Here is a 15253-nt window from a genome sequence, read left to right as displayed (position 1 = left end):
TATCTCTTCAACAGACTAATTTCAATTCCTTTGGATATATACCCAGAAATAGGACTGCTGGATCATGTAGTAATTCTATTTTTAGTTTTTTGAGGAACCTCTATACTATTTTCCAAAATGACTATACTTAGATCTCAGCTTTCTTGAGAGCAGGCAGCCATATCTGATTAATTCACTCTGCATATACTGCAAAGAAGCATGTGTGTGCATGAACTGTGTGTATTTGTGTATATGTATGTGTATGTGTTAGGGAGAAGTGCAGAATAAATATACCCAACTCTTGACTATTTATAGACATTATCTAGGTCTTTATTTTTTTCTCTTCTTAATCTCAAAGAAAACTGAGGAAAGGAGGAAGTAAAAAGTAAATTTTTGACTGAAGATGTCTGGAAAAAGTACCAAATAAAGTGAGATAGTGGGTAATCTAGTGATTTTTATTTTTCCATCCTCTTTCTGGCCCCCAATTGTGAAATAATTTACAGCACTATAAGAAAGAAGCCACAAATTGTGGTAGCTTAGACCACTGTTGAGATCTGGAATCAGAATTCCAATGTTCAAATATTGGTCCTACCAGTTATAAGCTCTATGACTATGAGCAAAATACTCAACTTCTCTATCTTCAGTTACCCTGTACAAAAATTGGGAATATCAACGATGCCATCTTTATTGCATTGTAAGAACTAAATAATTCAACATGTGGAAAATGATATCAGGGATATAGAGTGTGTTTACAAATGATAACCATTATTAATATTGATAGTGATAATTTTATTCATTTCACATGGCATTAAGTACCAAGCTCTATAGGAATCAGAAAATAAAAGCTTATTTCTTTTTCTTCTCTATTGTCCAGCTTCCTACAGGAAAATAAACACTCACATCCTAAAGGTTCCAGAAACAGATGAGGTAGAGCTCACATGCCAGGCTACAGGTTATCCTCTGGCAGAAGTATCCTGGCCAAACATCAGCGTTCCTGCCAACACCAGCCACTCCAGGACCCCTGAAGGCCTCTACCAGGTCACCAGTGTTCTGCGCCTCAAGCCACACCCTGGCAGAAACTTCAGCTGTGTGTTCTGGAATGCTCAAGTGAGGGAACTTACTTTGGCCAGCATTGACCTTCAAAGTAAGAGCTGCCCCCACTTCCTAGGTCTATCAGTCAGGGTTCAGGCAAGAAACAGATGGCACACTTCAGTGACTGGAGGAGAGTGTAATAAAGGGACTATTTATGAAGGTGTGATCAGCATTTGTAGAAACTATAAAGGATAGTGCAGAACACTGGGGCTTCAATATTGGGAGAGTAATTACCGCTGTTGGAGAAGTTACTGGAATCAGAAGGCAACTGTAGGGAAAGCCCCATTTCACAGAAGCTGTAGCTACAGAATAGGGAAGCTGCCACCTGCAGCAACTCCAAAGGGTGGAAGCTGGATGAATGAATACCCCGACCTCATTCTCCTCCCACCCTCCAATCTCTTGCTAGTGCCTTCCATTGGCTGAACCCTGCTAGAAGTCAGAGAATACAAGGGTCCACTGTTGTATTCCATAAAAGTCAACTTCTCAGGGCTCAGAGCAGTGTTGAAGTGTACAGAACAGATCTGGAGAGGAAACAGAAAATATCTAGTACAATAGCTAATCACTGTGACTCATGCACAGTGTCATGAGCCAGCAGAATGAATATTTCTTTGCTGTATTTGCTGCCAGTCAGCTGGTTATGGGGTTTTTCCAAGAAATTTGGTCTCTTACAAAATCCTTCAGAGCCTTGACTGGCTATGCTGGATATTTTTGGAAGGGATCCCATACTTTTGATCTTCATACACCAGCAGAATTTCAAACAATCTTGGGAGAATAACAACTTTTATCTGCCAAGTAAGGACAACAAACACCTAGTATCACAATCATTTCGCAAGAGACAGGAAATCCCATCACCAAGTTCATATGTTTCCTAATGCTCCTATATCAAATTACCACAAACTTCACAGTTTAAGACAACACAGATTTACTATCTGATACTTATGGAGGCCAGAAAGCCAGACTTGAGTTTCACTGGGCTCAAATCAAGGTGTCAGCAGGATTGCAGAGGCCCTAAGGGAAGATTCCACTTTCCTGTCTTTTCCAGCTGCTAGAGGACACCTGCATTCATTGCCTTATGGCCCCTCCATCTTCAGAGGCAGCAACCCCATCATTTAGCCCTCTGCTTCTGTCACCACATCTCTCTCACTCTCTCTCTCTCTCTCTTTTTTTTTTTTTTTTTTTTTGAGATGGAGTCTTATTCTGCCGCCCAGGCTGGAATGCAGTGCCACTATCCTGGCTCACTCCAACCTCCGCCTCCCGGGTTCAAGCAATTCTCCTGTCCCAGCCTCCTGAGAAGCTGGGATTACAGGCACATGCCACCATGACTGGCTAATTTTTGTATTTTCAGTAGAGATGGGGTATCTCTATGTTGGCCAGGCTGGTCTCAAACTCCTGATCTCAGGTGATTTGCCTGCCTTGGCCTCCCAAAGTTCTGGGGTTACAGGCGTGAGCCACTGTGATCAGCCACATCTCTTTCTCTAACTAGCTTGCTTCTCTTTGCCACCTCTTAAGGACCCTTGTGATTGCATTAGGTGCTGCATCCCCCCGGTTATTCAGGGTGATCTTCTCATCTCAAGGTCCATCTTCAAAATTCCTTTTGCCATGTAAGGTGGTGACATATTCACATGTTCCAGGGATTAGAATATGGACATCTTTGGAGAGAGCCATCATTTTATCTACCCTACTGAGAAGAGATATACTGTCAGAATAAAGGACAGTCCCTAGTACTGATTCAATTTGGCTTTATAGAAAATTCACTATAATGTCATTGTATTTCACATTTTGCCCATTGTCTTAGCTGGGTAAGACAGAGCCTATGATAAGGACTTGTGTGGCATGCAGGTATTTAATTGGTAACCCAAGAGGGCAGAAACAAGAGATTTAGGAGTTTAAGAGAGAATAATATAAGAGTATATTATCAAAGTTGTTTGTGTGGGCAACAGAAACTCAAATACTCAAGGACCAGCATGTAGATAGCCTCCTAAGATGTCTACTGAAAGAATTTCAGGTGGAAGGACTTGTTCATCTGCTTCACGTCCATTGGTTGACAGGAATATGAACTCCATTCTGCTGCTGGGCTTAAGACATGCAGGTGGGCTGAGTGAGCTTTCCCCAGCATCCGTAGCATCAGAAAAGTCTCAGAGCAGAAAGAAAAGTATCCAATTTGAGGTGAGTTACTGACCTTGAAGTGAGTGTAAGCCCACCCAGAATTCTATTCCAGCTGGCTGAAGTGAAAGGTGGGGCTGAGGCCGGGCGCGGTGGCTCAAGCCTGTAATCCCAGCACTTTGGGAGGCCGAGACGGGCGGATCACGAGGTCAGGAGATCGAGACCATCCTGGCTAACGCAATGAAACCCCGTCTCTACTAAAAATACAAAAAAAAAAAATTAGCCGGGCGAGGTGGCGGGCGCCTGTAGTCCCAGCTACTCGGGAGGCTGAGGCAGGAGAATGGCGTAAACCCGGGAGGCGGAGCTTGCAGTGAGCCGAGATAGCGCCACTGCACTCCAGCCTGGGCGACAGAGCGAGACTCCGTCTCAAAAAAAAAAAAAAAAAAAAAAAAAAGAAAGGTGGGGCTGAGAGGAAATAAGGCAGGACTTCAGAGTCCCCACTTGTACTGTTCAAATCCACTCAAGCCCTACATTAAGTTGGCTCTGTCACTGAGCCTTCCAGCTGGGAGGGAGCCACAATCTCTGTGAAAGATTTAATGTACACCAGTTTGTGGAACAAGCTGCAGTTCCTGCTGCTGCTGTTGATCCCAAGCCACAGGTGATATTTGTTGTCTCACTCATCCACCATACATTCCAGATTTCCCTCACCCAACACCTCAGATGGAATGGTTTCTTTGCCTGATAGGGTGACCCAGACTTACGACCCTAAGAGATCTAAGCTTTTGATCATCATGTCCTTAACAGACTGGGGTTGTTGCAAATATCTTTTCATTATCACTGGATATGGAAGTAAAAAGAACCAGTGAATCAGTGGACCCCTGAGTTCTAAACATACTCTTCCTTGTCTCCATTATATAGCGGTGTTCAAGATTTTCATGATAATCAAGATTGAATACTTTACCAGTATGGTAATTTTTTCTTTGCCCACTGGTCTGCCAATATTAAGAGCTCAAGGTGGCCAGGCCAGTAGCACAGCTTTAGATGCAGTAGGACAAACACAGTATCCCCTGCTAGAATTCCCTATAGGAAGCCAGACAGACCTTTGATCCAGCAGAGCCTAAATGTGCGGGGTTGAGCGAACTTCTATAAGTGAGTCATTGGAAGTAATGGTGAGGAGGCCAACCTACAGCATTGGGATAGCCCTAGTACAGACACAGAACATGCTTGAGGAGGTTGTCGGGAGGAAGTGAATTAGACCTTGCACAGAACTACCACCATCAAGTACAGCTGGCGTGAGGCAGACATGGTATGAGTTGAGGCATCAGATATATGATTCTTTATCCCAAATTAAAATTAATTTTTTTCATGGAGTGACACTGATCCACAGACCATACTCTAAGAACTTTGCAGTGACTGAATACCCATCTCATCATTACTTTCCTGGTATTTTCTTCTGGAAAAAATTATTCCCTGATACAGTTTTCAGAGGCAGCTAGATGTACTGTCATCTCTCCCCTCTTTCCACTTCCCTACCTATCTGCAGTTTACTACCCAATGCCAACACTAAAATTAGCCCAGCTTCTTTACAACTAAATTATTAGTTTAGAAAGAAAGATAGGAGTCATGCTAAGGACCTTAACTGAAATCAAAACATTAGAGGCTGGGCACAGTGGTTCATTCTGTAATCCCAGTACTTTGGGAGGCCAAGGCAGGAGGATCACTTGAGCCCAGTAGATTGAGGTTACAGTGAGCTACAATTGTGCCACTGTACTCCACTCCAGCCTGGGCAACAGAGTGAGACTCTGTCTCCAAAAAAGAAAAGGAAAGGGGAGAGGAGAGGAGGGGAGGTAGGGAGGGGAAAGAAAGAAACTAGAAATCCATCAATTTTAGGACCAACTTCAGGTAAAAAAATGAATTAGGCAAGTTGGTCTTTCAACATTCTCTACCTCTCTTTATATCATGGTTAAGACCATAGACTTCTCACCTCATGAAAGATGAACTCTAACTAATTCATACTAAAGCTAAAGCCTCTAAGGAGGATTAAATATGAGCAATCCCAGGATAACTTTTTTTCCCTGGAATTGTTTACTCAACTGTCCTTTGTTATGTGGAATTTTCTGCCTGGTTAAGTGTAGGCCAGTACTTTGGATGAATTGTAGTTTTCTAGAAAGATGCTTTTTATATAAGAACCTCTCCAGGGAAATAGGGGCCTGTATAAGATGAATTTAGAAATAACTAGAGTCCACCCTTTACATCACTGATTATGTCAGTGTTTTATTCTGCATGGTAGAGAAGTGAAAGGGCAGACTGACCATTGCTCTGGAAGCCTTTATGCTGTGAGAAGTTAACAGCAGAGTAAAATGGCCACCCCGCTCTCTCCATGGTAGCCAACATGGCTGACTAAATAGTCAACAACCACAGGAGAGACCTGTGGGGTCTTCATCAGAGCTCAGGATCTCCTAGGGTATCACTCATAAATGCAGCCATCAGGGAGATGGAGAAATCTTTGTGTAGTTAGAAATTCTCAACCTGGTTTTACTCATCCTTCCCAGGTTTGTATTTGTCCTACTGTTCACTGACATGGATCCTCTGCTTCATTAACCATCCCTTCCTCACCACATGCTCTCTGAACGTGGTTGTACCTTTTCTACCTCCATGCCTTCTTTGCTCAGGTTTGTCCACATAAATATCATTATTTTTCTCTCTACTAGCTCCAAGCCCCCCCTCTCTCTGGGGCAGCTCAGTCACTCCAGGGCACAAGGGAGTCTTTCCCTCATCCCACATTTTGAGACCTATTACCTGGACCATTTGTTTGCCTTATAACTATGCTTGCCTTTTTAATTGCTATTTTATTTTCCATGTATTTTCATTGTTCACACAAGTCTTCTTTATTCTACACTAAGGCAGAAGCAGAGTGCTGTGTTCATAATAAGTGCTCAACAAATGTTGGGTTGATGGGTTGGAGACTTCATCTTACATAATACCAGTCCCATCATCCCAGCTACCAGACTGTGTGGACAGCCAGGTCAAAGCAGCCAAATGATATTCTAGCTTGTGGCACAAATACTAGCAACAAAATAACCAAAGTCACACATCTGCCTCATTATATCATTGCTAAGAGTATGCAATTATTGGCCAGGCACAGTGGCTCATGCCTATAATCCTAGCACTTTGGGAGGCTGAGATGGGTGGATTGCTTAAGGCCAGGAGTTCAAAACCAGCCTGGCCAACATGGTGAAACCCCCTCTCTAATAAAAATACAAAAAATTAGCTGGGCATGGTGGCAGGTGCCTGTAATCCCAGCTACTCATGAGGCTGAAGCAGGAGAATCACTTGAACCAGGAGGCAGAGGTTGCAGTGAGCCAAGATCATGCCACTGCACTCCAGCCTGGGCAACAAGAGTGAAACTCCGTCTCAAATAAATAGAAAATAAATGAATAAATAAATAAATAAAATGTCAAAAGAGTATGCAAGGATTTTAAAACAACTTAGAGGAATATGTATTAGGATATAGGCTAAGCTACCATAATGAAGAGACCTCAAAATATAGTGAGAAGAAAGACAGAAGTTTATTTCTTTCCAGGTAACACTCAGGTGGTTCAGAGCAGCTAAGTAGCTATGTTCCATAGAGTCATTCACTGATCCAGGTTCTTTTCATCCTGTTGCTCTGCCATTCTCCAGGATGTTGTCCCTATAAAATTGCCAAAGCTCAGTCAGTGCCAAACCCATGTTTCAACCTTCAGAAAGTAAATGAGTGGTGGAAGACGCATTCAATGTTTTAAGGTGAAGACCTAGAAAACTCACTCTCTTAGCCTGAACTTAGATGACACAGCTGGGCCCACTTAACTACAGGGTAGGCTTGAGAAGCCGTATGTCCAGCTAATTCCTTAATACGAGAGTTGAAAGAAAGAATGGATTAACCAGCAGTATACCACAAGGTAACAAATGACTAGGAGGATTAGGCTAGGTGGACTAAAAGACAGTCAATTCAGTGCAACAATTCCATATTGACACTTTTCATGTAGCTGTTGCTTGGCTCTAGAGAGGACTCAGAGGTAGTTTAGATAAGGCCTTTGTCCTCCAAATACAGTCTAAGTAGACTGATGTCCTACTGGATGTTCAACTTTGGAGTCTTCAGGGATGAGTAGAGCTTCTGTACGTGGAAGAGACTGTGAGGGAACCTGCACAGGACGAGGGTTTGCATAAAGACACTGAGGTAGGGATCTCTCCTGTTGTGGGGACAGTGAGAAGCCCAGTTCTCCTTGACTCACATCCAGCAAGTGCTTACTAAGCACTTCCTAGAAATTAAGAAGCAGATTGTAATCAATATGGGTTATCCAATATTTGGATGAGCAAGGCTCCTTATTTTTCCTTCCTTAATGTTAATCACACTCTTGGATGGAGACAAATATCTGTGGGGGCTGAGCTTTGGGTCAGATAGATCTGGGTTTGCAATCCTGGCACTGCCATTTACTTAGCAGTGATGATCTCAGATAGATTATTTAGCATCTCTGAGACTTACTTCCTCAACTCTAAAATGAGGGGCTCAGACTAAATGATGTCTAATCCCTTCTCCAGTAAAACAATCCATGGTTCTCAGATAGCACTGTGCTGGAGGTGGTGGGGTTTGAGGGCTGGGAAGTTGGGAGGACTAAGCCTTTCCTCCTGAGCAGTTTTGTCCAGTTTTTCCTGTACCAGTCTGTCATGTTTATTCCATGTGAATGACTCCATGAGGCAAAATTCAAGCTTTTGAAAAGGGCACAAATTAACTTGGGCACCCTTTCATCTCCCTGTAGGTAAACACTCCTCCAGCCCTGCCTTTTGTCAGTCTGGAGCCCTTGTTCTAATCTGCACACACCAGAGGACTTTATAAGGCTTTCCCCAGCCTCCAGAATTATTCTTCTGATCCACCCCTGTACTAAACTCATTCTTTCCTCAGTGCCAAGGCCTTGAAAAACTGAAACAAGGCAAAGGGTCAACTGTAGTAATTCACACTAAGGCATGAGTGACTGGGTTTAATATATTAGCACTACCTAGGATATTCTATTTTTTTCAAAAGGATCCTGTTAATCCTTGAAATTTAACAACTAATGGTATATATTCTAAGCACTGTGAGTACTTGTCAGTGGGGGAAAGACATTTTGGGGCTGAGAAATTTTGCCACTGGGAAGAAAGAGAGGATGAGGAGGAGAAGGGTGATAGGGAGAAAAAAGAGAAAAAAGAAAGAAAGATGCTTGGATGATAGATAGATAGATAGATAGATAGATAGATAGATAGATAGATAAGACAGACACACAGACAGACGGATGGATGGATGGATGGCAAAAAATAATATGAGAGAGTGGTAAAAAGCACAGAATCTGGAACCAGGTGTATCTTAGCTGGGTCACTTACTGTGTAACTTAGGGAAAGCTTCCTAGTCTCTTTGTGCCTCACTTTCTTCACCAGTGAAATGGGGATCATAGCAGAGCCAACCTCACAGAGTGGTTGTGAGGAGTGGATAAGCTGATAGGTGCAGAGCACTTAGAACAGGGCCTGGTGTGGAGTAAATGCTCCACAGAGCTAGCCATGTTGGCTGTCACCCACTCATGTGGCCAGCCTGTTGGTCTACCTCTGAGCTGCCATGTAACAGGATTCTGGTGCTTTTCCTTCACCCAGGTCAGATAGAACCCAGGACCCATCCAACTTGGCTGCTTCACATTTTCATCCCCTCCTGCATCATCGCTTTCATTTTCATAGCCACAGTGATAGCCCTAAGAAAACAACTCTGTCAAAAGCTGTATTCTTCAAAAGGTAAGTGAGTTTTATTCATGGTAACCAAATGGACTGGGTGTCTGCAGCATGAGCCACTGCTTTGCACTGCGGGCCTACAGCTTCCTGGTTTCATGCTAAACTCACCCAGAGCTTACGAACCACTTTGAGTTTGTCTTGTTGATTATTTTTCCCCAGAAGAAAATGGCTCTCGTCGTCAGTGAGCTGAACTTCTTACATTGAGTTTTTTAAAGGGAATGTTTTGTTCTTATGTCTGAAAGAGTTTGTCTTATTCTTTGAGGCAAGAGCTTTCATCAGCCTCATGAGAGTGATGTTATTTGGCAATGCAGATAGCTACGTGCTCAGATTTTGCTGGTGGGAGGTTGCCAGGATCCTTTCTGAAGATTCCTTCCATTTTCACCCCTCTTTTCCCCAGTCTGGACATGAGCTGGGATAAACCCACCCCCTGTCTCCCAGGAATCTCAACCCCATAGTTGGGTAAGGAAAGGAGAAAGGTTTTTGAGGCCATTTGGGGATAAGGAAACAGCTGGTTGGTGGTGCCTTAATGTCTTTCAGCAGCTCCCTTCGAGTTTCTCCTTAGCCTGTTGTATTCTCACCAACACACTCCTGTTCTGTCGTACCAGCTGGGACAGAGCATGCTGAAGCCTTTGAGCTCTGATTTCATTGCTTCATTGTTCATGTGTCTGTCCTTGGTTTCCTGGGAGGAGCCTGCCCACAAAACCCCCAGGATGTATGCAGGCCTAGCTGGTGCTTTCCTAAACGGCTCCCTTGTCTGCACTCAATAGACTTCTCCAAAGATCTATACGTGGCCTCATCTATAGAAAAGGAAATGACATGTGGAAATAATTCAGTAGGAGTTTGGAGCAGCACTATCTGAGGACTAGGGGAATTTTAAGTGGTTGTTATCTTACATTTATATTCATAACTTCTATTTTCTCATCTGCCATAAAATATTGTCATGTTCTATTTGTCCGTTGCCCTATGTGTGTATTCATTCACTTGGGTGCTGACCACAATACTTCTAACTGTAGAATGCAAGGAATTGTTGCCAAAAGAAAAAGACAGAGGGAGGGAAGAAGATGGCGAGGGGAGTGAGGGAGAAAGAGAAAGCAGGAGATGGGGAAGAAGAAAGATAGAAAGAAAAATAAATGTGGAAGGGAAGGGAGCTTCATGGTAAAGGAGGTATCTCCAACAGACTTTGACTTTTAAATAGAACCACTTCAGAGAGTTGTGTCAGATCCACCTCAGTTGTCTTATCTTCTGCCATTCTTCTTTTACCTCCCACACCCATACCTCTTGAAAATAGTCTTATACCACAGTTCAAGGCCTAGGGCCTGAGGACTCCTTAAGCACTTCAGAAATGAGCAGCTGAGTCTTCCGTCCCAGCTCTTTGGGAGAATGGAATGGAGTCACACTCAAAGATAGAGTGTAAATAAATCCTCTCCTCATCCTTCACCCTAATTTAAGAGTGAGTGAGGATATCAGTAGCTCAGAGCTGGCATGTAAAGCTCAAATCCTAACTGTGATTAGGAGACCTTTGTTACAAATAAGAATTGAGTGAATAAATGTGCAAACAATTTCTTTTATATTTTTAACGAACCAGAGAGAAATCATGGTTGCCTATATAATCCTTGTCTCTAAATCATTTGCATTCAGATCTGCTTTCTTACATGTGTCTGCCGTGCACACAAACTTGTGTGCCATGTGCCATGGAAAAGGGTTGAGAACTGCTGGTGATGTAGACAGAGTTTTAAACCAAGGTCAGAGGGCTAGGCTGGGACCTGGTGCTGCCATTTATTGGCTCTCTGACCTTGTACAAATTGCCTGTCTTCTTTGAGATGGTCTTTCTATCTGTAAAAGGGGAAGCAGCAAGAGAAGGAACATTTTACAGCTTATTGGCTGAACTTCACTGCCATTAGTGTGGTTCAACTTGGACTACAGAGGAATCTTCCCAGCTGGTTTCCCTGTATTCACTACTGCTACCTCCAACTTGGTGTGTTCTCACTTTTTGCTAGAATAGGCTTTTAAAAATCATAAATCTACCATATATCCTCTGTTCAGACCTTCTCCATGGCTTCCCGTTGCTCACAGGATGAAGTTCCAACAAGCCCAGGATGGTTTGACTCATGTCTCCAACTTTAACTGCATCACCATCAACTTCATTGTCTAAGCTCTAACCATACAGGATTTTCCAGTCCTCAGAGGCATCGCGGTCTTTCAATTCCAAGTTTTCTCATACAAAATTGTCTCTTCTTAAATACTTTCTTCTTGTTGTTCACCTGAGTTGGAGTCATCTTTTAAATCTCAGCTAAGCTTATACTTCATCAAGTCTTTCCTAATTCTACCCACCACATACCACACCCATTACATTAAATCCCCTTATTATATGTTTCCATAGCACCAACTTCTTCTTTCAGTATACTCAGCACACAATCACAAGTCTAGGATCTGTTTTAATAGCTTGGGCTACCAATTAAATTGCATCCCTTTTAATTTTCCAATTAATTCCTCAAGTACCCACATGCCTATCTTAGCAAGAAGTTCAATGTCTCCCTCTTATAGCATGTACTTCTCCACCTCCCACAAACTGACAGAAAGCTTACTTAGCCCACAGGGCCAGTGCTATTTACAAACAGGCAGGAAGGCTACTAGGGAGCTAGGTTAGTCCTCCAGAGGGCCCTGGTTTTGAGCAGTTGCTGTCTACTCCTGCCATGTAGAATCTCTGGTCCTTCCAGGTGTCTCCATCCACTATGCAAAGGTAACCTTGCTGGTCCCAATCCCCACACAGACCACAGTGCTACAATATTACAGTTCTTATGGTTCCCCAACACATGCTCTGTCATTGGTCCCAAAGCAGGACCCCAATGGGTTGATGAGGTAGGAGGGGATCCCTGCCTTAGCCACAGCTGTGCACAGCCAGCCTCTTCCCTTCTAGGCCCTCATGTTTAGCATGGGACACCAGTCCTAACTTCCTTCTCTTGAGTTCCTCTTAGGGCCATTGTTAAACTGAACTTCTTACTCCACTGCAAAGTTAAGTAAAGAGGCAGCAGTCTTGGTCCCTTTCCTTCCAGATGGCTTCTTAGCTCTGAACAGATTTACCCACCTTTACCTCAGTGACTAGCTCTGTGCACTAAAGGGTATTAGGAGGGCAGCCATTATTGGTCCATAAAAGGTCCTGTTTACCATTTTCCCTTAAGAGGAACCATTCAGCAGTTCAGGGCTCCAGGGTGACCTGCTGGGCTCTAAAGAAGAAGCTGGCAACTTCTGTTGCAAAATAATGTTAAATTCTGCTTCATCTGCTAGTCTCTATGTTTCAAGAGTACAGTAACTATGTTTCTCTGATTCACCAATACATGCCCGGTGTCTAAAAAATTACCTGGCATATAATAAATGTTCAATAAATTTTAAACATTGAACCTACAATATGCAGGTGAGTATGCTAGATCTGCTCTGTCCAATATAACAGCCATCTGTGGCTCTTTTTAAGTTAAATAAAAATTCAGTTCATCAGTCACATCTTAAGTATTCACACATTATAAGTGTTCAATAACCATGTACAGATAATTGCTCCTGTACTGGACAGTGCAGATACACAACATTTCCATCACTGCAGAAAGTTCTACTGAAAACCACTGTGCTGGACCCTTTACAAACTTCTCACTTAATTTCACAAAAATTGCTTGTGGCAGGGAGAAGTGTCTTTATGCTGGGTGAAGCTCAGAAAAGTTATATGACTTCCCAAAGTCATACAGCTGGGATTTGAATACAGGTCTGTTTGACTCCAAAACTTGTGGCCTATTTGTTGCAAAAGTGTTTAATACAAATTGATTCAATCAATATTATTATCTTTGAGCAATGGAAGGAGAAAGTAAGTTTCAATCCAAAAGAATTGAGTGACTTACACATTGACTTGCTGAGCCAATGGCAAAGTCAACTTAGAATCCAGTAGGAGTCACCAGCTACAGAATCTAGATCTTGAGAACAGGTCTTCAGATCTTCAGAACAGTGTTTCTTAAACTCTCTTGTGAAGGACCAGTTATCATCATAGGCTGGTAACAGTTCACCTACCAGCACCAGCCCATGAACCAGACTCTGAGTGGCACAGCCCTAGAAGACTCAGCCAGAATTTTACAAAGGTTTAAAGACCAAATATGCTGGTTTATGGTTACCTGTGGCCCACAGAGAGTGACAGCACTAACCTCAGGCATTAAGGAGGTACCCACTGAAGCCAACATTCAAGAGCAATTCCTATGGGTTAACCATTGGGCTCCTTTCAAATGCAAACCCTCATGAAAGAGACTACAGTGCTGAATAGAGACCCCCAAATTCCAAGCCAAGCTCAAGACAGTCATGAAGGAATTACTAAAAACCTGGTATAAAGGGCAAAAGCAGAATTAGGAATGGACTGATTTCAGGAACCCAGGCAATGGCAGGAGTTGGGCATTAAATCTCTTTCACTAAAAGAGAATCAGAGTGGGAGAGAATATGTGAAATCAGAGGTTAAGAAAAAAGTGAAAATCTATTCATAATTGCAAAGATATGAAACCAACCTAAGATCCCATTGATGAATAGGTAGATAAAGAAAATGTGGTATATATACACCATGGAATACTACTCAGCCATAAAAGAGAATGAGATAATGTGTTTTGCAACAACTTGGATGGAGTTGGAGGTCATTATTTCAAGTGAAGTAACTCAGGAATGGAAAACCAAATACCATATATTCTCACTTCTAAGTGGGAGCTAAGCTATGGGTATGCAAAGGCATACAGAGTGGTATAATGGACATTGGAGACTCAGAAGGAGAGAGTAGGGAGTGGCAGTGAGGAATTAAAAAGCTGCATATTGAGTTCAATGTACACTACGTGAGTGATGAGTGCACTAAAATCTCAGATTTCACCAGTATACAATCCATCCATGTAACCAAAAACCACTTGTACCCCTAAACCTATTGATATAAAAAAAAAAAAAAAAGAAAGAAAGATGTGAAACCAAGGAAAGTTACTGGTGAGCAGCATCCCATTATGTGAACTTGTGCTTCTGAACCAGTAACTTGAGTTACTTTGAACCAGTATCAGTCACTTATACCTTAGTGTAAATTAATTGATCAGAACTTCTGACCCGGGCCAGGGAAGGCAGGGTAGAAGTGGCAGTCAAGACTAAAGCAGAAAAGGGAGAGCTAATTCTGCAGCCAGACATTTCCTGGGTTGGATACCCAAATTAGTCCCTCAGCCTTTAAGTGCCTGAGGGCCAGGAGTAGACAGAGGAATGGAAAATGTGGGTCTTCTTTGTTCACACTCTTTGCCTAGGGGCCAGATTTTACATTATGCATTACTATCCTGAGGTCCCAGGCCACAGAGAACATTTGGGCTTCCCTATGTGGATTTATCTAGATTTACTTTTTGTTCTGCCATATTTTAATCTATAAACCAAACAATTTTCTCATTAATCTTATTCCATTTCTGGAATTTTTCTTTTTCAGACACAACAAAAAGATCTGTCACCACGAAAAAGAGGGAAGTGAACAGTGCTGTGAGTAAGCATGATTTTTACTTTTCTTTCTTACCTTCTTTTCTCTCTCAGTTTGAATTTTAAAGTAACCACTGTTCTATTAATTCATGGAAGGCAACTGAATGGTTCCAGCTTATAGAATCTTCCTGTTTGGTAACATTTCAGCGAAGCCTTGTTCTTAGCCCCAGAACAATCATGCCATCTTTTGCTCGGTCTATATTCCTAAGCATTCCCAGATGATACTGCACTGGACCTCTGGTCTCACATAGTTAGATATGGAGTTAAAATCTAACAGCAAAGAGAAGATATCCAACTGTGATGCAATTGACAGTGGATGTTTTTGCAACAAACAATGATTAAGAAGTACATTGTTGTGGGCTGTGAGTCAAGAGTAATATGGGCAAAACAGAAGTCTCTTCATGAGGTTTACAGGCTTGGAGCTGGAATCTGTGGAGGAGGAAGGATATGACCTAGGGGTCAGAAAAAGCGGGTTGCTAAAATCATTAAGCCTGGTTGGATGAAAAACTTAGACTCAGGGGAAGCAGCACATGATTGTGGGGGCTGGCAAGTTGGAAATGTGTAGGGCAGGCCAGCAGTCTGGAAACCCAGGCAGGATTTCTATGTTACAGTCTTGAGGCACAATTCCGTCTTTTCTGGGAAACCTCAGTTTTTCGCCCTTAAGGCCCTCAACTGATTGAATGAAGCCAACCTATATCATGAAAGGTAATCAGCTTTACTCCAAGTTAACTGATAGCAAATGATAATTACATCTACAAAATACTGTCACAGCAACATA

At 42.5% G+C, this 15253-nt stretch overlaps 2 protein-coding genes across 9 annotated transcripts in view; one reads left to right on the top strand and one right to left on the bottom strand.

Annotated features, from left to right (window-relative positions):
* Window positions 1-15253, bottom strand: part of PLGRKT (plasminogen receptor with a C-terminal lysine) — a 258998-nt gene that overhangs the window by 183108 nt on the left and 60637 nt on the right. The gene's annotated exons all lie outside the window — the stretch shown is intronic.
* PDCD1LG2 (programmed cell death 1 ligand 2) overlaps window positions 1-15253 on the top strand; it is a 60220-nt gene that overhangs the window by 37443 nt on the left and 7524 nt on the right. The window contains exons 4-6 of one of the 4 annotated variants that reach the window (XM_005581782.5): window positions 854-1123; window positions 8833-8967; window positions 14429-14478. In XM_005581782.5, coding sequence (XP_005581839.3) covers window positions 854-1123; window positions 8833-8967; window positions 14429-14478 — 455 coding nt within the window. Of the gene's footprint in view, window positions 1-853; window positions 1124-8832; window positions 8968-14428; window positions 14483-15253 lie in introns of all 4 variants that reach the window. The other 3 variants (XM_005581781.5, XM_045373225.3, XM_045373224.3) reach the window with 3 other exon arrangements.

This window comes from Macaca fascicularis, chromosome 15 (genome assembly GCF_037993035.2).
Source record: "Macaca fascicularis isolate 582-1 chromosome 15, T2T-MFA8v1.1".
In the NCBI taxonomy this organism is placed as follows: Eukaryota; Metazoa; Chordata; class Mammalia; order Primates; family Cercopithecidae; genus Macaca; species Macaca fascicularis.
This window is presented reverse-complemented; position numbering and strand designations above follow the sequence as displayed.